The sequence below is a fragment of the Bos indicus genome, chromosome 10, assembly GCF_029378745.1.
Source record: "Bos indicus isolate NIAB-ARS_2022 breed Sahiwal x Tharparkar chromosome 10, NIAB-ARS_B.indTharparkar_mat_pri_1.0, whole genome shotgun sequence".
NCBI classification, from domain to species: Eukaryota; Metazoa; Chordata; class Mammalia; order Artiodactyla; family Bovidae; genus Bos; species Bos indicus.
Window position 1 is genome coordinate 35821514 of NC_091769.1, and position 21922 is coordinate 35843435.

The 21922-nt window shown below is 55.6% G+C and overlaps 1 protein-coding gene across 7 annotated transcripts; it reads right to left on the reverse strand.

Moving 5' to 3' along the window:
- Nucleotides 1–36: 36 nt before the first annotated feature.
- On the reverse strand, nucleotides 37–21170 carry PLCB2 (phospholipase C beta 2). Of its 7 annotated transcripts, none has more exons than XM_019968508.2 (32): nucleotides 20830–21159; nucleotides 16822–16899; nucleotides 16124–16192; nucleotides 15409–15546; nucleotides 15202–15281; nucleotides 15064–15117; nucleotides 14692–14767; nucleotides 10949–11049; nucleotides 10614–10780; nucleotides 10379–10525; nucleotides 10052–10209; nucleotides 9684–9766; nucleotides 9327–9411; nucleotides 8596–8758; nucleotides 8342–8451; nucleotides 8163–8259; nucleotides 7180–7264; nucleotides 6946–7070; nucleotides 6276–6430; nucleotides 5589–5753; nucleotides 4919–5018; nucleotides 4136–4240; nucleotides 3876–3970; nucleotides 3675–3750; nucleotides 3366–3407; nucleotides 3022–3253; nucleotides 2761–2926; nucleotides 2551–2627; nucleotides 2365–2460; nucleotides 1757–1814; nucleotides 1438–1524; nucleotides 37–1092 (listed from the first exon to the last, which is right to left on the reverse strand). In XM_019968508.2, the coding sequence occupies exons 1-32, from the start codon at nucleotides 20911–20913 to the stop codon at nucleotides 889–891; spliced, it is 3558 nt and encodes a 1185-aa protein (XP_019824067.2). In that variant the 5' UTR covers nucleotides 20914–21159; the 3' UTR covers nucleotides 37–888. The 7 variants fall into 7 exon arrangements, 5 of the variants coding, with proteins under 5 accessions (XP_019824067.2, XP_070653361.1, XP_070653360.1 ...); XM_070797260.1 differs by lacking the exon at nucleotides 20830–21159 and adding an exon at nucleotides 20446–20781; XM_070797259.1 differs by lacking the exon at nucleotides 3366–3407 and having other exon boundaries at nucleotides 20830–21160.
- Nucleotides 21171–21922: the final 752 nt, after the last annotated feature.

The window sequence follows — 21922 nt, forward strand, 5'->3', positions numbered from 1 at the left end:
TCAGCCAGAGAACAGAGGCCAGGCTTAGGCAGAAAATCTTGGGACAGGGTTCTTTAGTAGGAGTTAGAGAAAAATAAATAAACTTCATACAGGTGCTGACCTTGTCAGACAGTCTGAGTCGGGGGCACATGCTGGGAAATGCCCCCAGGTCTCAGAAAAGGGGCGATCGGCCTTTGGGTGGGAGAGAGCACAAAAGACCGTCTTTCTCCCCTCTCCCCCAGCCGTCTCAGTGGCCTGAGGGTCATACAGCTGAGGCAACTTTTCCACATCAGCCTCCCATCCCCCACAGGCATGAGGCTGGAAAGGCATCTCAGTCTGGGATCCTGGGAGCAGCCATCCGTCCCCAAAGAACTGGAAGGAAGTGCCAGACTCTGTATCCGGGAACTGACAATGAGGTCAACTCAGGGCAAGCCGGAGATGGGGGCTAGGAGCCAGGCTGAGCCTCCCGCCTTAGGGCAGGAGCTTTTGGAGTTTGGCCCTGCTTGAACTGCAGGGGCAGGAGTGGAGGTTCCAGGTAGCCAGGTCTAACCCTCCAGGAGAGGAAACTGAGTCCAGAGTGGCTCACTAGGAAAGGCAAGAGTGGGGGGCCAGGACCCCATTTCCTGCCTCCCAGGTCATATTTTTTCCCTCCACAAATATGTGACACTTATTCAGAGAGGAGGGGAGGAGGAGCAGGATGTTAGCTTGGAGAGGGCCTCAAGGCCCCAGAGAGGCCCCACATGGTTCCAGCCTCCACCTTAGCCTACAGCTGAGGGAGGGGCTCCAGTGTCCGAGGGAGCTCCAGCTTCCTGCACCTCAGAACGCAAGGGGCCCTCTCCTCCAGGGGTTGGAGCCATGTCCCAGAAAAGAGTGGATGTCCTTGCAGGATGTCCCCATGGGATGGGGGTATCAGAGGTGGCTCTCCTGGGTCTCTGCCTGCTCTGTGAGTGTGTCCTGCTCACACAGCTCCCTGGAGACCACGCAGGGTCTCTCAGGCTTGTCCTCCTCCTCAGAGGGGAAGCAGGCCCGGAGGCAGGTCCTCACTGACTCCTTCACTTCCATCTCCAGGCCCTTCATCTTGGCCTCGTACTCTGCCATCGCCTCCTGCTGGAACTGTGGGGACAGTGAAGAGCACCCCCTGGCTCAGGATGGGCCACCTGCCCCCCTCTCCCTCCCCATGACAGTGAAACTGAACCAGAGATGCCTGGTTTGTTCAGACTGCCCAGGAGATCAGGGTGGGAAGTGGAGCCCATCAGGGGGTTTCTCAGAGGAGGGTCTGCCAACCAAGCGAAGAGATCTGCAGAGATGCCTCAGAGCACCTGACCCCCAGGAGAGGGGCCAGTCCCTCTCCTCCCACCTCCTGACTGGCAGCTCCCCCGAGCCCGGTCCCTTTACACCCTGGAGCCAGGCCAGCTCTGCTGTGGGCCTGGGTAGTGGTCCACGCCCCTCCACCCCCACCTGTTTTTCCATCTCCTGGATCTGTTCCAGGCAGGCTGCCTGCTTTTCCTCCAACTTCTCCTGGTGCCTCTCCAGGTTCTCCGTCATCTGGGCAGGAGTAAGTGGCAGATACAGACCCCTTTAGGCTGGTGTCCCAACCTCTGCACCAATACTAGAACCCCGGATGGCCAAGGGGCAGCCCCTCTCCCACTGCCTCCTGCCCCATCCCTAGCTGCCTGGGCCAACTGAGACAGTGCATCTCCTAAGGGCAGAGTAAAGGCCTGGGACCACCTCTTCCCTCAGAGAGAGAGTGTTTGGGAAGAACATAGCTCTCACACACCTGCTTGATCACCTGCACCACCTCCTGGATGTGGGAGTTGTTAATCTCTCTCTTCAACCTGTTGGGGTGATCAGAGTTTCAGGTGGGGTAAGAGGGCGCTGAGAAGAGCTGGGTGGGACAAAGTCTCCACAGGGTGTAGGCAAAATGAGAACTTCATTGTAGAATCATCTGTGGCTGGCACATCTATGTCTGGTCTGGGAACCAGCCAGAGGAATAAGCAGACGGACCCATGGAGGACCTGAGGAGCCTTTGGGAGCCCTGCGGGCCTTCTGAGGGAAGGGGCCTCCTCACTAAAATGCACTGTTCCTCAAGGCATGCATGGGCAAGTGTAGGTGGAAATCAGATGTCCCAAGGTTTCGCTTCCCTCTTGGCATGTTTAATTTTCCCTTAAATTCTCCTCTCTGCTCAAATAGTAGTGGCATCTGTGTTTTGCCTAAGGAGGACATTCTCTGATTCAGAGGTGACAGAAGTGGAATCACCTTTCAGGAACCAGCAGACTCTGGGAAGCAAGTCAGGATCCCCTTGTAGGGAGGCCCCTTCCCACTGGAGTGGTTCCTGCTCAGCACCAGGCCTGGAGTTAAGTCCTGTGCCTCCCCTCCAGGGCTCACCTCTCCTGAGCCATCTTGTCTGTGGTGACCTTCATCATGGCCTGGATCCGCTCCAGCCTCTTGGCCTCCAGCTTCTTCTTCATCTCTTTGGTGTCACTGCAGAAAAACAGGCATCAGGAAGACATTTCCTGCCGCCTGGGCCTTCCTGGGAGGTAAGAGTCAGGAGTAGAAGGGAGGCAGGCCTACATCTCCAAGGTCTCCTTGAGGGTCTTCCGTTCTGCAGCCTGTTTCTCCCTAGCCAGCTCCATCATCTTGGTCATTTGCTGAGGGAAAGGAAGAACCGGCTAAGCCAAGCAGATGAGAAGCCCTTCGATGTGCAATATGCGGAAGGTGTGGGGTCTGGCCGTGGCTTCCTCTCCTTCCCCTCCCCTCCTCTCCCCTCCCCGACTCTGGCACCTGGGCCGCGTGCTGCTCCTTGAGCTTCATGACACACTCGCATTGCTCCTCGCCCAGCTGCAGCAGCTCCAGCTCCAGCCTGTCCCTCAGCTCTCGCAGGCGCACGTCCTCGCCCTCGGGGCCTTCGGCCGACGCCGCCCCGGCGGTGTCCTCGCCCGGCAGGGTCCTGAGACGGCCACGTGGGAACAGGCCGCGAGTCCCAGGCCGCCCGCGCCGCCGAGGGCAGGATGCCGCCGCCGTCGCCACCGCCATCGCCCTTACCTCTTTTTTCGAGATCCCTTGCCCGGGCCGAGCTTGCGGCCCCGGCACCCGCCGCTGCCCCCGGCGCCTGGCGGCCCGAGCCCGGCCAGCTGCGCCGCGCCCCTCTGCAGCAGCTCCTCCCAGCGCCGCACGCCGCGCCGCCCCAGTTCCCGAAGCTCCTTCTCCTGGCGCCGCTGCAGCTTCACGACGCCCTTCAGCTCCCGCAGCTCCTCCAGGCTGGCGGTCTGCGGTTCTGTGGGGGCCAGGGTGAGGCGTGCGCCCCCTGGGAACCGCCCCCCGCCACAGAGTCCCCGACCCTCCCCAAACTCGACCCCAAAGTCTCCCTCGGACTCAGCAGACCTTACCCGCAGTTTCTTTCGTGGCCTCCTCCCTCTTGGCCCCGGCTGCTGCAAGAGCCAAAGACGAGGCTCTTGGGGTGTCCTGCGGGCCCCTGGGTTCGGCTGCTCCCCGCCCAGTCCCCTGACAGTGTGGGCCGCCTGCTGAGCACTGCCCAGCCCGAGGCTTCACACGCAGCTGTTCCCTTCCCAGGTGAAAGTCTTCGCTTTTTTATTTTTATTTTTTTATGAAAAGCTGCCGCCAGGCTGGGATGTGCCTATGCGTGCAGGGGAGGGGTCAAGACCCTTCAGATGGGTGGGAGGACACCGAGCGCCTACCTGCTGACCCGTTGCTTGTTGGAGCCGATGCCCCGTTGATCTGGCTGGCAGGGTGATTCCCAAGAGGGAAGGGACTCTGTAGGGAGAGCGGGTTGGGAAGGTGCCTCTCACCCTGAGCCCGAGAGTCGGCCCCCACCCTCATCATCCGGCAGATGGGGCAGGACTGTGGGGGGCTCTGGCAGGAGACCTGGCAACACAGACCTCGGACTGGCCTCCCATGGCTTCCTTGAGCTTCACAGCCTTCTTATCATGGGCACTGAAGAACTTGATAGGATTGGCGAGGGCCACAGTGAGATCTGGGTGCACAGGGATATAGGGGGCCTGGTAAGATATGCCTCGGAGCCTCTCCCGTCCTTGCCTGCCCCAGGATACCCTGTTCTGCCTTCCACTGGAGGCTGGCTTGAGGAGAAAGGAGAGAGGATGGACAGCCTGGGGCTCCCGGCATTCCATGGGCCTCCTACCTGCCCAGGTGTCAGGCACATAGTCCTTCATCTCCAGGAAGACGAAGAGCGCAGGCATTGTGAGTGGCATGTTGCTCTCGTTGTGCAGACAGAGATGGTGGTATCCTGTGGGACATGACCAGGTGGCCAGTGAGCCAGAGCCCACTGCTTCCAGCGCTGCTCACCAGCAGCCCAATACTCAACACTCCTGCCTTTAGTCTGGTTCCTGGCTGTGTGATCTTGAGTAGATTACTTTAAATCTCTGAGACTTTCCCCATCTGTGAAATGGGGGTAACAGTGTCTACCTCATGTGGTTGTGTGCATGCTAGGTGGAGTCAGTCGTGTCTGACTTTGCAACCCTATGGACAGTAGTCCATCAGGCTCCTCTGTCCATGGGATACTCCCAGGCAAGACTACTGGAGTGGATTGGGATGCCCTCCAGCTCCTGCATTGCAAACAGATTCTTTACCACTGAGCCACTGGGGAAGCCCACTTCATGTAGTTGTTCTCAAAATAAAGTGTGAATGTGTTATAAGCCATTAAAGCATTTTAAGTGCCCAGTGAGTGTCAGCTGCTTGGGAAATTGCCCCAGTAATTCCGGAAAATTAGAGACATTCTGTTGGGTGGGCAGAGGCCTCAACCTCTGTCAGTTTCCTGGAGAGGTACTATTCCTGCCCCACTTTCTTGGGCTGATAACATGACAGGGCTACCTTTCTGAAGCTGCCCCATCCTGTGGACGGGTTCCTGATGCTGGTCTTGGTCTCAGACCCACTGGGAACAGCAAAGAAGTAACCCTGTCCTTACCAGAATTCAGGGCACTGATGGGAATGATGCGGTGTCCAAGAAACTTGTTGCCTTCCTCCATCACAGCGACTCTCAGGGAAGCCAGCTCAGGCATCAAGATCTGGGGAGAGTTCAGGACAGGACAGGCTGGAGTTGGGGGGGGTGGCCAGGCTTTCCCCTTCCTGGCTCCAGAAATCTAGGGTCAGTGTGAGAACATGTTACCAGGTTTGCTGAGAACAAAAGGCCCACTCGAAGCCACGTACATAGCCATCCTAGCAGCTCCTGTCATGGCTGGTCCACACAGGGCAGAGAGCTGGATATGTGGCCTGGGCTCCAGGGGCCTGCTGCAGACAGCCCTTGGCAGCTTTGTCAACAAGTATCCAGTGGGGGCAAAAGACCCCCATGATTCCTTGGGCCCCTGCACCCTGGTCTGGGAGTGCACATTTCTGCCTCTAATCCTAACATGAACAAGCATGTGCATACACACCTATACACACACACAAAACCTGCCCACCAAGTAAATTTCTGTAAAACTTGGTTTTTGAACTCTTAAAACTCAGGAGGGCACAGGTGAGGGGTGGGGAGAGGAGGAGGTTCAAAGAACTCCCTTTATGTATTTCCTCTTCTACAAGTAGAGACCGAAGAGGAGGGGCACGTCCCAGCCCCTGCCTACCCTGGGCCTCGCCCCCACCTTCTCAAAGACAAAGGGCTCCTCCTTCCAGACCGGATTGATGGAGTTGGTACTGGGTGATAGCTTGGTGCGATAGCGCCTCTTGGGATCTCCCGGAAGGCCAAACAGCTCCACTTCCACATAGGTGCGCACGCTGCGTTCTGACAGGAACTGCCCAGAAATCACCTGGAGGGGCAGGGAGTGGCACGGGAGATCAGTATCAGTTTCCTACTCAGGCCATGCTCTAAGTCCTCCAGCGCCCTGGCTGAAACATCCATTCTTGGGTACTGGGAAAAGCCCCATTCAATTCTGGCCACAGAGTAGAGGCTATCTGGCTCAAAGGTTATAGCTAAGCTCTGGCATCCAGGGTGTTTCCAGCATTCAGGGAAGAGGTGTGGGCTTCCCCACCTCCTTCCCCAGTGAGGAAGGAACAGGTCCCTCCCCCAGGGCCTGGGGCTCCTGCTGCCCCACTCTGCCCACTCTTCTCCCCTCCCCCAACCCAGCCTCAGCCCTTCCCCTTGGTTTCCATGGGGACCAAGAGGCAGCCTCCAGTGCAGAGGAGGAGGCAGTTTCCAAGGCAACTTGCTACTGCACGAAACTGGCTGGGGCTGAAGTTTTCAGGATATCAGGGGAGGGGGTTGGGAACGGAGGGGTGGGGCTCCTCAAGACTCCAGCCCTCCCGGCTACTTGTCCACCTCAGGGCCTTGCCGTAATGGAAAGGGTGGTGGCTACCACCACGTCGATGCGGTCCACTGAGAAGGGATTGAACTGCTTGTCCGACCGACGCATGAACTCATGCTTGAGGAGGTAGCCACTCTGCCCGTTGAACTCAAAAAGCGCCATGTTCTGCTGCATGGGCAGGTCTGGGGGGACAGGGGCAGTCAGGCAGGGAGCCCCAGCTCTGAGTCTGCACACAGCCTCTCTTTCCACATTTCCCCGCCTTTCCTGTCTCGTGAGCAGGGAGGTTGGGAGGGCTGTGAGGATGAGGGTTTCTCATATCCCATATTGGTTCCTGAGGGTCTCATCTCTCAGGAAGGGCCCCCAACCCGAAGTCAGCAGGAGCAAAGCCACGACCGGACCTCACACTCAGAGTGGGAGCTGAGACCAGTGGAGCAGGGGTTCCCACAGCCCCACTCAGGCTGAGCAGCCAGAACGCCAGAACCCTTGCCAGCACTCTGGCATCACCACACACACACTCATGTACCTGCAGTCACACAGGTATGAGCTGAGGCACTAAATGCTCCTACACCCGCACGTGCACCCACCTAACTGAACATCAGCTCCCCCAAGTCTGTTACAAAGACCTCCCCCTCCCCAGGGAAGGGGTAAAGGTGAGAGGGGCAGGGGAAGGTTCTTAAGGGCCTGATCATGCCCTTACCCATCGTCTGGAAGTTGAGGGCAACCATCTGACAACCAGCATTCCAGAACATCTGAGGCATGTAGTTGGAGGAGTCCATGCGGGTACCCTTGGGGTAGATGCGGCTCATCTGGCGCTTGTTGTAGCTGCCATGGAGTATAGGAACCGGGAGGACCACAGACCACAGAGCCTCGTCCCAGGCCCCCCGCCCCTCCACCCCACCAGGGACCCTGGCTACAGAGGTCTCAAGGATACTCCACAAACTGCACTGAGGACTTGGAGAGCAGGTCGTAAGCCTTGAGCTCCGTGAAGGAGGAGATAACATAACTTCGATTCTTTTCTGCATGGAGAATGACAGAGAGTCCACATCAGGCTGTCCCCTCCCACAGACCTGTCCTCCCCTTTGGTATGGCTTCCAGTGAGGCTTGAGGGTTGAGGGGCCAGCCCCGGGGTAGGAAATGTGCAGATCTCTGTGGGCAGCAGTGTGTCCTGGGATAAAGGGTATGTACAGTGGATACACACGGGGTGGACTGTGAGTGCCAGAGTCCTGGAGGCGGGGTGCATGCCCTGGGCATGCACAGGGGGTGTGGGGAACACACAGAGATGACCCCAGAGGTCAGGAACATGCCATGAAGTACAGGGCACAGAGGTTAAGGGCCCGCAGCAAGAGTGGTGCACAGGAAAGGGCACAGGCTGGGGGTTCAGGGATGAGAAGCATCGCAGAGTGGACACAGAAACAGGTGTTGGTGATGGGGACGTGCATAGAGGGTGAGAGGAACTCACTGTGAGCATGTCTGGAGAAGATAAAGGTAAACAGCACGGGTGCGCTCAGAAAGCGAAGGGGACAGGCTTCGCTTGTGTCTGGCTGGTGTCTTTGCCATCTACCCCCTCCCAGGAGTTCTCATGCCCCAGAGGCCACAGGAGCCCCCGGACGCCCAGCTGAGGTGGCCTGTTGTAAATGACCTGCCTGTCACCAACACATTCCAGAGCGTTCTGCTTGCTGCCAAGTTCCCAGTACAGGGACAGCATACTGGGAGCCACTGCCACTTAAACATGCCCTTTGCCTGGCTCCCCTGCCGGGTATTTATAGACAGGGCTCCCAGCCCAAGGGAAGGGAGGACCTGCCTGGCTCTCACCCCCACCCATCAGACTGCTCTGGTGTCAGGACACACTTCCAAAGGACCTTCTCCTGCACCGAATCTTGACTTCCAGCTTCCCACCACCCTGTGCTAACTCACGGGCAGAGAACTCGAAGGAGATGAACTTGGTGGGCTGGATGTAATTGACCAGGCTGGACATCTCCTTGTAGGCCGTCACCTCCAGGCCCGCTGTGCCCTAGGGAGGAGGGGGAGGATAGAGAAGAGGCCAGAACAGAGCTGGGCCCCACACCCGCCCCATCGGAGGACTCCCCACACACCTCATCTGACTGCATCTTCTTTATCTCTTCTTCATCCAGGTTTCCCGACTCCTCCTCTTCCTCTTCTACCTCCTCCTCCTCCAACTCAGCCCCTTCCTCACCAGCCCACACTGCCACATACAGCTCTGTCAGTACTGGGGGCACCGGGAGACCCCACACCAGGCTGGCTCTCCCCTTCAGGCCCAGCCCCTCTCTCCCATTCCAGATACTCCCCCATGCCCACGCCCACCCCAACTCCTCCCAGGCCAACTCACCTGTATCTTCACCCACAGGGGCATTGGGTGGGCTGCTACCCTCAGCCTCCCCGTCCAGCTCTTTGCTGGGGGATGCAGAGCCAGAAAACTGGTTCTTCTTGTTCTTGATTAGGATCTTGCCTCGGAGATCCTCAGGGCTGGGCAGGGGGATGCCAGGTTTCAGCTGTGGGAGAAGAGAGAGAGGCCTCAGCCATCTCCTCACCTTCAGGGTATAGCATAAACTCCTTCAGGCCAGGCTGCCCTTCATTGCCCCCTCCCTACTTCTCCAGCCTCGTGTCTCCTTACTCCACATAGTGCACCAGCCCTCTGTCTGACCCAACTTATCCCAGCTCCTCAGTGATGTTTCCTCACCTTATTCAGTCTGCCTGGAACACCCTTGCCCACTGTCATCAAGGTAAATCCATTATCTCCCTTAGGTTACAGCTTAATAATCTCCTTCTCCAGGAAGCCTTCCCTAATCCCCAGGACCAGATCTGGAGCCCCAAGTACTCCTAAAGCAGCCACTGGTTGTAATGGCATGGTTACTTGTCTGCCTCCCAACTAGAGGGTAAGCAGTCTGAGTGCTGAGACTGGCCCCTTTGCCACTGACATGTCCCTCAAGCCCAGAATGGTGTCTGACATGTGGTAGACAATAGGGCCCAACAATCCTCGAGGTGAGCCCCAGCATCCTGGCACCCTGCCCGGGGTCCCCAGCCCTCAGCCCCAGATGCCCCACAGTGAAGTCTTCTCACCGGGAACTTCTCCAGGGGTTCTGTGAGCAGCATATCCCCAAACATCGTCCGGCAGTACTCGGCCATCTTAGCCTGTTGGCGGGGTCTGCAGGGAGCAGACGTGGGTGGTGTTCAGCTGCTCCTCTCTACCCTCTTATCTATCTTTTTGTGCCCCCTGATGACCCAGATCAGAGGCTTAGGAATTTGGGGAGGCAGGGACACAGGCAGGAGAGCCCACAGTCCCAAGGAGATTGTGAGGAGACCTGGGAGGGAGCTTGAAGACATGGCTAAGAGGCTGGGAATGACTGTGGGGAGGGTAGCAGCAGGTGGGAGACGGGGCCAGGGTAGAGAACAAGGCTGGGTGGCCTGGATACACACGAGTCCACGTGGTTTTCAAATGACAGGATGACCGGATAAGGGGAGGTCTTAAAGGCACTTTCTGCAATGGCTTCGATTGCTTCCTGGAGGAGAAGGGGACCCCAGGAGGAAGAAGGAGATCAGTGCTATGCTACAGGCTTCCACTCCCCCAAAGGCACCATTGTCCACTCTCCAGTTTCAACACATACATAGAACTGGAGGGCAACTCTTGGCCCCTGCCCCTTCTGGTCCCCTCTAGTCCCCACACTGGTCCAAGGCCTCCCAGCCATCCCTCCTCTCCTGCTTCACCACCCCCAACCCCCAAAGGCTCTTGGCCCAGGGCCCTTCAATAGTGCCAGTGTCACCAGCCTCTGCATACCGAGTCTCACCTTGAAATAGATGTCTGTGGTCATGGTGAAACCGTGGGTGATGATGGGCTCTTCGTCGGGGGGCTTCCCCTTCCAGCAGTCCAGCTCCACGCAGCGGCAGCCTGCCAGCAGCACTTGGCGGTACATCTCAGCAGAGGAGAGGCCTGAGAACTGGCCGGCTGAGCCGGAGGAGGGGCGAGGGGCAGGGGCTTCACTCAAGGGCAGTCCTGCTCTGCCCCGCCCCTCTCCATCGTGGGACTGTCCTGTGCGCAACCCCTGCAGGGGATTCGGGGGACAGGAACAGGGCCCAGAAGAAGAGAGGTTGGCTGTGAGGTCACCAAGGCCCACCTGTCAGGTAGGTGTTGTGGGAGGAGTTGATGAAGTAATGGTTGAGCGGCTGGGTCATGTCGTGGTGCAGCAGCAGCTTGTCCTGGGCCAGCACACTGTTCTCCGGCCCGCAGAGAAACCACACCATGCCCTCGGGGGACAGCTGGCCTGGGGGACGGGGTGGTTGTCAGGGTTGCAGCCTAGCTGCGGGGCCGGGAAAGGTCCACGGAGGGCCCAAGTTTCCCTCAGTCCTCACCCCGCTGCACATTGATGCCGCTGGGCTCGTACTTGTCGATGAGGCCCTGCACCTGGTCAGGACGCGCTGGCGGGAACAGCAGGGAATTGAGCCTGGAGTCGCGCTGTTTCTGGTTGATGAATTTGGCCAGGTGCTCCTTAGTCATATAGGGTTTGGCCTTGGAGTGGCTGCAGGCCAGAGAGAAGATCTAGGTCCCCCTCTAGATCCCCTGGGCTAGGGTGAGAGGGGCCTCAGACAACCCCCTTCTCCAGCAACATCACCTAATTATCAGCATGGCAGGTGGGAATTTCAGCCACCACCCCTTCCCCAAGCCCAGCCCAGCCCAAGAAGCTCACTAGGAAGTGAAGATCTCATCTATTTCTGGCCGAGAACAGAGGCTCATGAGGAAGCTCTTGTACACGGACTCTGGGAAGTCCTCAGGATTGATGGCATCGTTCTGGGAGATAGAGAGTCACTGATGACTCCTGGGTCCATGGACCTCAGACTAGGCCCAGCCCTGTGCAAGGGGACCTGGGGAGAGGGACAGCTCAGGGCAGACAGAACAGCATCAAGGGCACCTTGAGCCCCTACTTTTCAAGGCCCTTGTTGCTGAGCAGAGAGCATCTTAGCTGGTTTGCTTTGCCCCTGAATTGACCTCAGCTAGTCACCAATAAGCATATGAAGAGATGCCCAACATCATTAGCCTTGTGTGCTGTTGCTCAGTCGTGTCCAACTCTTTGCGACCCCATGGACTGCAACCCTGCAGGCTCCTCTGTCCATGGGATTCTCCAGGCAAGAACACTGGAGTGGGTTGCTGGTTTCCTCCTCCAGGGGATCTTCCCCGCCCAGGGATCAAACTCAGGTCTCCTGCATTTGCCATCTGAGCCACCAGGGAAGGGGATTCTGCTGGGCCAAATTCTGAAACTCATCAGGACAAGGAACTTCTTTCTATGTCTGTTCCATTTTCTTCCTTCTGGAATAGGAATGCCTATAACTATTATCATACGCCTATCACACCACTGCATTTTGGAAGCAGGAGCCCTGTTGTCTTTTTCACTGATTCACAGATGTAATAGGGCTTCCATGGTGGCTCAGAGGTTAAAGCATCTGCCTTTAATGCGGGAGACCTGGGTTTGATCCCTGGGTCAGGAAGATCCCCTGGAGAAGGAAATGGCAACCCAGTATTCTTGCCTGGAGAATCCCTGGGACGGAGGAGCCTGGTGGGCTACAGTCCACGGGGTCGCAGAGAGTCAGACATGCCTGAGCGATGTAACTTTCACAGATGTAATGGAATTTTGCCCCAGGATTTTGACCTGTTGCTGATTTAGATGATCTAGATGAGATTTGCCTGGAAAATCCCATGGACGGAGGAGCCTCATAGGCTCCAGTCCATGGGTTCAGAAAGAGTCAGACAGGACTGAGCAACGACACACACAGATGAGATTTAGGACTTTCGAACTGATGATGTTTGGACGAGAGTTTAAACTTTAGGTTTGAGACTTTGGGGAATACTAGGGTAGGGTGAATATATTTTGTACAGGGGACAGACATAAATTTGGGGATCCAGAAGGCAGACTGTAGGGGGCTAAAGGTCACCTCCAAAATAGATATGTCCATATCTTAATCCCCAGAACCTTTGAATGTCTCCTTATTTGGAAAAAGGGTCTTACAGATGTAATTAAGTTTTGGCTTTTCATATGAAATTATCCTGGATTATCTCAGTGGACGTGAAATTACAACAAAAGTGTCCTTATAAGAGAGAGGCATAGGGAGATTAAGTACACAGAGCAGAAGGTAATGTGAAGACAGAGCAGACAGAGAGATGTGGCCATAATCCAAAGAATGCCAATAGCCAGCCAAAGCTGGAAGAGGCAAGGGAATATTTTCCTCTAGAGCCTCTGGAGGGAGCATGGCCCTTGATTTTGGACATCTGGCCACAACAACCATGAGAGAATAAATTTCTGATATGTCAGGTGACCTAGTTTGTGGTAATTTATTACAGCACCCAGGGAAACCAATACAACTAGTAAACATTTTAAAGGGTTTTGCACTTTTAAAAAACATTCTGAAGAAAATCTGGATAAACTTAGTTATTCAGTCATGCCTGACTCTCTGCGACCGCCATGGACTGGAGCCCACCAGGCTCCTCTGTCCATGGGATTTTCCCAGGTAAGAATACTGGAGTGGGTAGCCATTGCCTTCTCCAAGCTAATGCCTTCTCATTAGCCTTAGGTAATTGCAAATCAAAACCACAGTGAGGGGAATTCCCTGGAAGTCCAGTGGTTGAGACTCCACCCTTCCACTGCAGGGAGCACAGGTTCTATCCCTGGTCAGGGAACTAAGATCCCACAAGCCAGAGGGTGTAGCCAAATGGAAAAAGAGCATAAAACCACAATGAGATACTATATACACAGAATGACTAAAGTAAAAAATAAAAAAAGAGAGTAACAAGTGTTGGTGAAGACGTGGAGAAATTGGGACACTTGTACAATGCAAGTGGGATTGTAAAATGGTATGGTCATTTTGGAAAACAGTCTGGCATTTCCTCAAAATATTAAGTATAGAGTTACTATATGACCCCAAAATTCCACCCCTAGGTATGTACCCAAGTGACTTGAAAACATATGTCCAAACAAAATCGTTCATAGAAGCATTATTCAGAATTGCCAAAAAGTGGAGATGACCCAAATGTCCATCAACTGTTGAACAGATGGGTAAAATGTGGTATATCTACACCATGGAATATTATTCCACAGTAAAAAGGAATGAAGTACTGATAGATATTACAACATGGATGAAGCTTGAAAACATTGTGCTAAATGAATGAAGCTTGATATCAAAAATCACATATTGTATGATTCCATTTACATGAATTGTCCAGAAGAGACAAATCTACAGAAACAGAAATGGAAAGTAGCTTTGGTGGCATTCAAGAATTCTGTGCCTTTGCATTTCACTCCAGAAAAACCCATCAATTTTTTTCTAGGTTCACTCTGAAAAGCCAATATCGGTCTCAGTTTGGAGCAGAGGCTCCGAGCAGACGAGCTAGATTAAATCTTGGACCCATCAATTACAAGCACAGATGGCTCAGGGGCTCCTACTGCGGTGCTGGAGAACTGATCGATAAGGAGGACGTGGCCGAGGTGGGAGCTCGGGAGGTAGGAGCACAGAAGCGTGGATGTTACTGACAGCAGCCATGGTGCCCTGGCAGGAGCCCACTCGCACCTTCTCCCCAACCCCCAGCTTGCATCCTCTGCGACTCATGGCACCAAGGGGTCCCCAGCTCTGTAGAGCTGACCACAGGGAAGGATTCCTCCCGGGATTCATGCAGACAGGTGATCAATGAGGCCTCAGTTTTATTTATTTATAACATTCCAAATTCTTATCAGGAGAAAAGACTCCATGGATTCTGGGTGGTACTCTATATCGAGGCACTGGCCAAGGGAGGATGGGGGCCTGAGATCCACCCCCGCCAGGCAGGAACCCTGGCTCAGGGCTGTGTCTGCCCAGACAGCTCCTTTCTGTAAGTCACGTAAGGTACTTCATGGGTCACCCTACAGACAACTTGTAATTCAAAATTAATTACTTAAGTAAAAAGAAGGGGTTTCCCCGATGGCTCAAGTGGTAAAGCATCTGCCTGCAATGCAGGAGACACAGAGACCTGGGTTCAATCACTGGGTTGGAAAGATCCCCTGGAGAAGGAAATGGCAACTCACTCTAGTATTCTTGCCTGGAAAATCCCATGGACAGAGGAACATGATAGGCTATAGTCCATGGGGTCGCAAAGAGTCAGACATGACTGAGCATGCAAGCACACTAGTAGAAAGAAAGATGTTTTCATGTGTTGAGCTGAGGGAATATAGACCAACCTACTCTAAACTCAGGCATCTCAGCCCCCTGCCCTGGTTCTGTCACTGCTCCTGATGTCAGGAATCGGTGGCTCTGGAGTTACCTGGCTTTTCAGGCTGTTGGCCAGGATTGTACCATCATTTCTGCTCTCCCCACTCCCATGAGGCCTGCCTAAGTTGCCCTCCAGCCAGAGGCAACTCAGGTGAGAAGGAGAATGCTGGGAGTGGGCTGGGGAAGGAGAACCACTCACCTTGCCTTTGGGGAGGTGGCAGGCACTGAGGGCAGCTTCTACCCGCTTGCGGTCAGCAGGGAACATCTGGAAAAAACTGAGAGCAGAGAAAGTGAAAGTTGCTCAGTTGTATCCGACTCTTTGCGACCCCATGGACTGTATAGTCCATGGAATTCTCCAGGCCAGAATACTGGAGTAGGTAGCCTTTCCCTTCTCCGGGGGATCTTCCCAACCCAGGGATCGAACCCAGGTCTCCTGCATTGCAGGCGGATTCTTTACCAGCTGAGAAAGGCATCAGGCAAAGAAGGGGTGTCGGGCCTGGAGAAGGAAGGCCTTGAAGAGCTTGGGGGAGGGGAGGGGAGGACACGTGGGGAGGGAATAGGGGAGACTCACTTCTTCACGGGAATCTTCCCCTCAGGGTTAAGCTGCATCTTGAGCTTCACAAGGCTGGTGGGCAGAAAGCAGCCTGTCAAGGCTCAGTCCCACACACTTAACCCTGCGTGCACTAAGGCCAGGAAGGTGGGCACTTACATCTTGTCCAGGAAGGTGCTGCGGGAGGCGTTGGCCGTCAGCGGGTGCTTGGCCAGAGCCAGTACGTCTTCAGCCCAGTCCTGCAGGACCCCAGAGCACAGCGGTCAGGTCCCTCACCCCAGAGGTGCCACCACACCCCACAGCCCAGGCCTGTCCCTCAGGATTTCTGGGCAGTCCCCAGGGCCCAGACCTGTGCCCCCCACACACCTTGCCCACGTTGTCCTTATAGGAGACGAAGTTATGGAAGGTGAGGTCCACCATGTCAGGGCCAGATACCACTGTGAGCGTCTTCAGCAGGAAGTTGTCGGGGATGTTCATGTTGAAGACTTCCCGGAGCTTCTGGCTCTGCAGCAGGTGGTGACGTGGTGGGGATCAGCAGTGCACCCCTGGCCCTCTGCACCATGGCTCCCCTGTCTCTCCTTCTCAGCCACATGAAGTCTAGCCCACTGGAGGGCATCTCATCTGTGCCCATCGTGGGAGCCACGGAAGGAGAGGCCCACAGGAAGAGACAAACCAAGGCTGTGGGGCTTGCAAGTTCTGTGTATTTTGTTTGCCATTTCTCATTTGAAGACAGATTCTTAGTCCCCAGTTTCAGGGAATCTTGCTTCCCACCAATCCCTTCCTCCAACTTCCTTACCAGCATTAGGCAAAAACAGGCAAAGTGTTTGGAGAGGAGGGGAGAGGGGGCTAGCCATACCTCCCAGCCTGGCATGCTCTAGGAGCAAGAGCTGACCATGCAACGTGTCCATTCACTGTGTCCTGATACCAAAGCCCTGGCAAGCCAGGGGGCAGCCACACCCCATCATGGCTTAGGGAGAGACCCTCGGCTCGCTCCAGATATCAGGCTCCCCGCCCCCACAGGGACCCCTACCCCATGGAGCTGGTGTCTGTGCTGAGCCTGGTCTCCTCTGGGCCCACTTACCTTGGGCATCTTGGCAAACTTCCCAAAGCGGGTGTCCCGGATGCTGGTGATATCCAGGAGCTCCATCTCCTGGTAGCAGCAAAGACGGGATGTGGACCAAGACATCAGATCGAGGATGAAGGGCAGGAAGCTTTACACCCCTTCACATCTTGGCCAACTACCTTTTCTAGATGCCAAGACTGTGGGGTCTCCCAGACTGCAAACTTCCCTTCTCAGCAAGTGGCTCGCCTTCCTCATGCGACCCTCCTCCCTTCCTCTGTAGCCACGCCTCTCCTGGCCACTCAAATTACTGGGGAGCTGTGACCTCATCTCCCCACCTCCATCCCAGATGTACTCTCTGCATACTCCTCCACCCTTCTTTCTGCCCAGGTGCTGAGACTTCTCTGATCTCTCTGGACCCTCAAGGTTACCCAGAACCATAGACAGGGAATCTGCCTTTGGCAGCAATTCTAATTCCATTCTCTCTCTCCAAGGGATGCTAAGGGTGGAGCATTGGGGCCCAAGGCAGTCATGGTCCTCACTGGGGTCCTCCCTCCCAAAGCAGCCAGACCCTGCCAACAGGAGGTCCCGTGGAGCTACCCTTTCAGGTCACTCTACACTGCTGGCATCCACACCTTCACCCCTGTGTCATCAAGAGGCTGCTTGCATTCGATGGATCGGCAGGAGTTCGGGGCCGTGGTAGACAGAGGCTGCCTCACCTTACTCTGATATGTCCAGTACAAGTAGTAGCCCTTGGGATCCACACGGAGGATAACCGGAGAGGCTATCGTCGTTTCCTGCAGAGAGAAGGAGTCAGCCCCCTGCTCTGAAACTTCAGGCTGAGCACTCCTGGCCCCAGCCAGGGCTTTCAGAGCTCACCGTCTGCCTAGGAGGTGACTGTCCCAGGGGTTTGTGGGTATTTCTCTTTGTTCTCCAGAGCTAAGGGCAGGGTATAAGCCTTAAAAGCTCTGAACCAGGGGTGGGAAGGGGTAGAGGGTTGAAAATGACATTTCTGGAAGAGAAGAGGGTTTCCCCTCTAAATCCCAAATAGAAGTTCTCCCTCTAGACCCCAAGCAAGGGTCTTGGCCCCCACCTTACCCTGTTTTCAAGGCCCACAACTCAACCAAGGGGGTAGAATGTTCCTCACCAAGACTCCATGCTACCTCCAGGAGAACTAAACACAGTGAGAGCCGAGAACCCAATCCCTGCAAAGCAGCCTAGCTTCCTGCCTGCCCAGTCCTCCTATCCGTGGATCCCAACCACTTAACTGTCCCACAGGCCTTCCCACCTCCCAGCATAAGCACCCAAACTTTCTTGCCTAAAATATCACCAAAGACTAGCTTCTAGAAAGCATTTCCTGAGACACGCTGCAACAACAGGGTAAGAGCCGGTTCTCAGACCTAGAAGCCTATCTAAGACATCCCCAGGGGCTCACAGACTCCCAGGAAACAAGCCTCTACTAGACCGTGAGCTCTGTGCACCATGTTTGCTGAAGGAGCGAGTGAATGAAGAATGAACTCACTTCTGAACTCCTGTTCCACTCACAGAGCACACAGGCTACCTTTTATCTTAACGGTCTTTGTATGCACAAATAACAAGATACTAAAGTTGAAGTTTCCAACAAGGCATGGTGGTTGCTACACACCAAACCAGAACCAATGCAAAACTTACAAAGGAAATGGTCCAGAAAAATGTTCTCAAATCCGGGGTGGTTAGGATATGAGAGGGAAAAGAACACTGCTAATTCTGAAAAAAGCTGTGTTGTGAACTCCGTTCCCTTGCCTCCCCAAGGGAGGGTTGGGGTGCCTGACCCCTCACCTTAAACCTCCTGCACTTGGAAAGCTTTTGTCACCCCTGAGGTTGTGGGGTCTGACACCTGCCTGGGAAAACGAATGGGTGACAGATGGGCTGATTATTGGAGAGAGAGAGTCATAGTGGTGTGACAGTGAGCCCAAACCCCCAGAGTCTGTAGGGCAATGAATCCGTGAGTATTTTCTGGGTCCAAAATGGGCCTGTGGGAGAGAGGGCAAAGCCAAAGTTGCAAGAAACCGAAAGTGGTAACTGGATTCTGAGGGGCTGAAGAAGTAATTTCAAGTGACCTCCTGAAATAGAAATGATAGGAGGACCCTGGGCTTCCCTGGTGGCTCAAGGGTAAAGAATCCATCTGCAATGCAGGAGCTGCAGGAGACATGGGTTCAATTCCTGGGTAGGGAAGATCCCCTACAGGAGGGTATGGTAACCCATTTCAGTATTCTTGCCTGGAGAATCCCATGGACAAAGAAGCCTGGTAGGCTACAGTCCGTGGGGTCACAAAGAGTCATTCATGACTGAAGTACTTAGCATAAACCCAGGAGGACCCTAAGTAAGAGATCCCCAGGGGCTTCCCTGGAAGGTCTGGTGATTAATATTCTGCACTTTCATTGCAAGGTCGGGGTGCAGAGGTTCCATCCTTGCTCAAGGAATTAAGACCCCCACATGCTGTATGGTGTGGGCCAAAAAAAATTTTTTTAATTAAGGAAAAAAAGAGATTTCCCAGTTCAGAGAAGGTGGTTGGTGGGTCTCCTAAGAATCCTCAAAAATATGCATGAGAAAAGAAAGAAGTGTTACCCTTTTGCCAGGCCCAGTCCATGATAGCAGCTGCTCAGTTAAGAGCATCAGTACCTCTTTGACCAATCCCTCCGTGCACCCCACTCCTAGTAGGCAGAGAGGAGGAGCAGGGGATCCCCCAACAGGCCTTCGCAGAGCGTCTGTAGCTCACCTGAAATTATTCTTGGAGGTGAGGTAGAAGATGTCATTCTAAGTCAGGTTGGAGTTTTGAGATAACTAGTCTCTGAAGTTAATATGCTGTCTAGGTTGGTCATAGGGAGAAGGCAGTGGCACCCCACTCCAGTACTCTTGCCTGGAAAATTCCATGAACGGAGGAGCCTGGTAGGCTGCAGTCCATGGGGTCGCTAAGAGTCGGACACAACTGAGCGACTTCACTTTCACTTTTTACTTTCATACATTGGAGAAGGAAATGGCAACCCACTCCATTGTTCTTTCCTGGAGAATCCCAGGGACGGGGAAGCCTGGTGGGCTGCCATCTATGGGGTCCCACAGAGTCGGATATGACTGAAGCGACTTAGCAGCAGCAGCAGCAGCAGCAGTCTCTGAAGTTAGACTGGGCTTTGTGAGGAAAAGAGTCCATAGGCTTGTATGGACTCTATTCCCCAAGAGCAAATGGAATGTCTCATGACTGGCTGAGTGTCCTTCCGGGAGTTATAGGGGAGCTTCTCCCACAGAATACATTGTAAAGGAGCTCTGGGACACAAAATTAAGTTGGGAGCTCATGACATCCCATGCACGGTGCTTATCCAGTACCCAGGTCATCTGCCAACTGGACCAAAGGCAGTCTGCGAGCAGAGCCTCATCTGGCAGGTGCATGTGCCCTGAGACCCGGTGCTTCCTGCTCGTGGGAGGCAAGCTCCAGGACCTGCAGTGCCCTGCCTCAGGGCGGGCAGCGGGCCCGCTGGGTACCCGGAGGCTGGCTTGCAGAGCAGGGCACCTGGCACATCCCCATCCATAATGATGCTAAGGTTACACACATTTCCCAGAGGAACTGAGAGAGGCCACTTCACTTTTCATTCTGAGCCACTTCCCTCATCCTGCAGACTCTGGGACATACCTCCACCATGCCGTGGTGGCCATACAACTCCTGTCAAAGCAGAAGGCCCCTTTCCACAGGCCACTCCCCACAGTCATGGCAACCAGATTACTCAGCCGAGCCCAGTCCCAAAGGTCTGAGAGCCGTAACTCGTGGCCCCTGAGCCCCCTCATCCCGCCTGTGAGGAGGAGGAACCAGCCCTAAGGGCCCACCCCTCCTGCCCCACCACCCAGCCTTCAGGTTCCCTCCCTGGGAGCAGCCAGCTCTGACTCTCACACCAGGCCAGCCCAGAAGCCTCCCCTCCCTGAGGAGGACCCCAAATCCTTCCCCTTCCCCACCCCCCAGAGAACCCCTGGCCTGTGGCAACACACACATTTTCAGGGTCCAGGAGAACCAGAAGCTAGGAAGCAGGCCCAGTTTGAGAAGGAGCAGACACACTGGAGACAGAGGTGCAGGACAAAGCGTGGTTTCCCCATTCCCTGCAGACAGGCAGGCGTCAGGGAGCCAGGCAGAGAGCAGCCGGCAAAAGCAGAAGTCTATAAGTTCCCTCCCAGGCCCCGGGGAACAGAGCCTCCAGGTCTCACTCGCTCAGGCTCAGGGTCATCCCATAGCCGCTGGCAGGGAGCGGGACATCCCTGGGACAGGCCTGGGTGGGTGCGGAGGAGCAGGTGCTTATGCTGGGAGCAGAGGCCTGGCTCACCTCTGCTTCTGCTCCGGCCTTGGCTCTGGGGCACCTTTCTTCTCTCCCTCAGGAGAAACCAGGAGAAACACACCCTGCTCTTCTTGCGAGTTAGGGAAAGGAAGACCCAGACCCAAAGAGGCTTCCTCCTGCGACCACCTGAGCAGCCATCCTCCTCTCACATCTACACACAGAACCTTAGCCCCTGGCTGCCAAGGGACACAGGCTTGGGCACACACCCTCACCCCCAGGTTTGTTTATCTGGGCAGCTGTATCAGCCGCCTGGCCAAGCCACACGGGCGCCTGAATCCTGGCAGACATAAACCAACCCAGTCCCCCTGGCAAAGCCCACAGCAGCCCATCCGCCACCCCATCACCGCATCAGCCCTCTCCAGCCCCACTCACATCATCCCATTTGATGAAGCGCTCCCCTTGGCTCAGATAGGCCTTCACCGTGGGGGGCAGCAGGACAGGGTTGAGAAGAGACATGGTGCCAAGCGTCCCTCTTTGGAGAGGCTGGGCAGGCAGAGCGCATGGGAGGAGGGGAGGAAAGAGGGCGGGCAGGAGGAGAGCCTAGCGGGGCTCACATGGCACCCGCCCCAGCTAGTCCGGAAGTCTGGGTGCTCTTACAGCCCACAGGGTGCAGGACGGAGTGCTTCGGCCAGAGGCCCATCTGCCTTTTAAATCAGCCTCCTCCCGCCAGCCTGCAGTGGGGGGCTGTGGTCACTGCTCCTGCCCATGGAGGCCGGGCTCCCTCCCCAAAGCCCCCGCCCTCACCCAGTGCCTCAGCACTTCCTGCTCAGGGCTTCCTTCTCTGTGCTGCTCGGCACTGAGAGGCAGGTCATGAGGTCTGGTAGCCTCAGAGCAGGGGCCTCTCAGTCCCAGGTCAGATGCGGCAGGGGCATGAGCTAGGGGTACTGTTCCCCTGGTGGACACTGAGGGGGAAAGGGCCCCCACAGACGTGGGGTCCTGAGCACCAGAGTCTGTCTCTCTCAGAGGCTGAGGGGGAGGCTGGGACCACCCTGAAGATGGGAGTTGAGGGTGGGACAGGGTCCAGCTGGGATTGAGTGCTTTGAATAAGCAAAGTTTGCTGAACACCCAGCTCCTCTTTCTCAACCCTTCCTCCCCATGAAAATGAGATGCAAGGGAGGCAACTGCACCCCTCATCTGTCACATGACTCCCTCCTCTCAGCCCTCCAGAGTGGCCGAGGCCTGGACCCTCACTGACTAGCCGCCACTTGGCACACAACTGCCCTGAGCTCAGCCATCACCCTCCACTGTGATCTCCTGCAGGCTCCCTCCTCTGCCCTGCGCTGGGGCCTGTCGGGGAGAACGCTTAGGGCAGGGGGGCTGTTCAGAGAGAGGCCTCTGCTCGGTCAGCTCAGGGCACATGACCCTAACTCTGCTCCAGCCCAGGGCCCAGGCCCCTCGAGCTCAGTCATAGCCCAGGGCAGTCCAGCCCACTTCCTCTTGCCCAACCTGCTCTTATCACCCTTCT

Bases quoted from the DNA above. Each gene is read 5' to 3' on its own strand.
- PLCB2 (XM_019968508.2), bottom strand. From the start codon at position 20,913: ATGTCTCTTCTCAACCCTGTCCTGCTGCCCCCCACGGTGAAGGCCTAT. The intron at 14,768-15,063 runs GTGAGTCTCCCC...CTCTGCTCTCAG, and splicing joins GGGAAGATTCCCGTGAAGAA to TTTTTTCCAGATGTTCCCTG. The intron at 1,525-1,756 runs GTGTGTGAGAGC...ACTCCTGCCCAG, and splicing joins TGGTGCAGGTGATCAAGCAG to ATGACGGAGAACCTGGAGAG.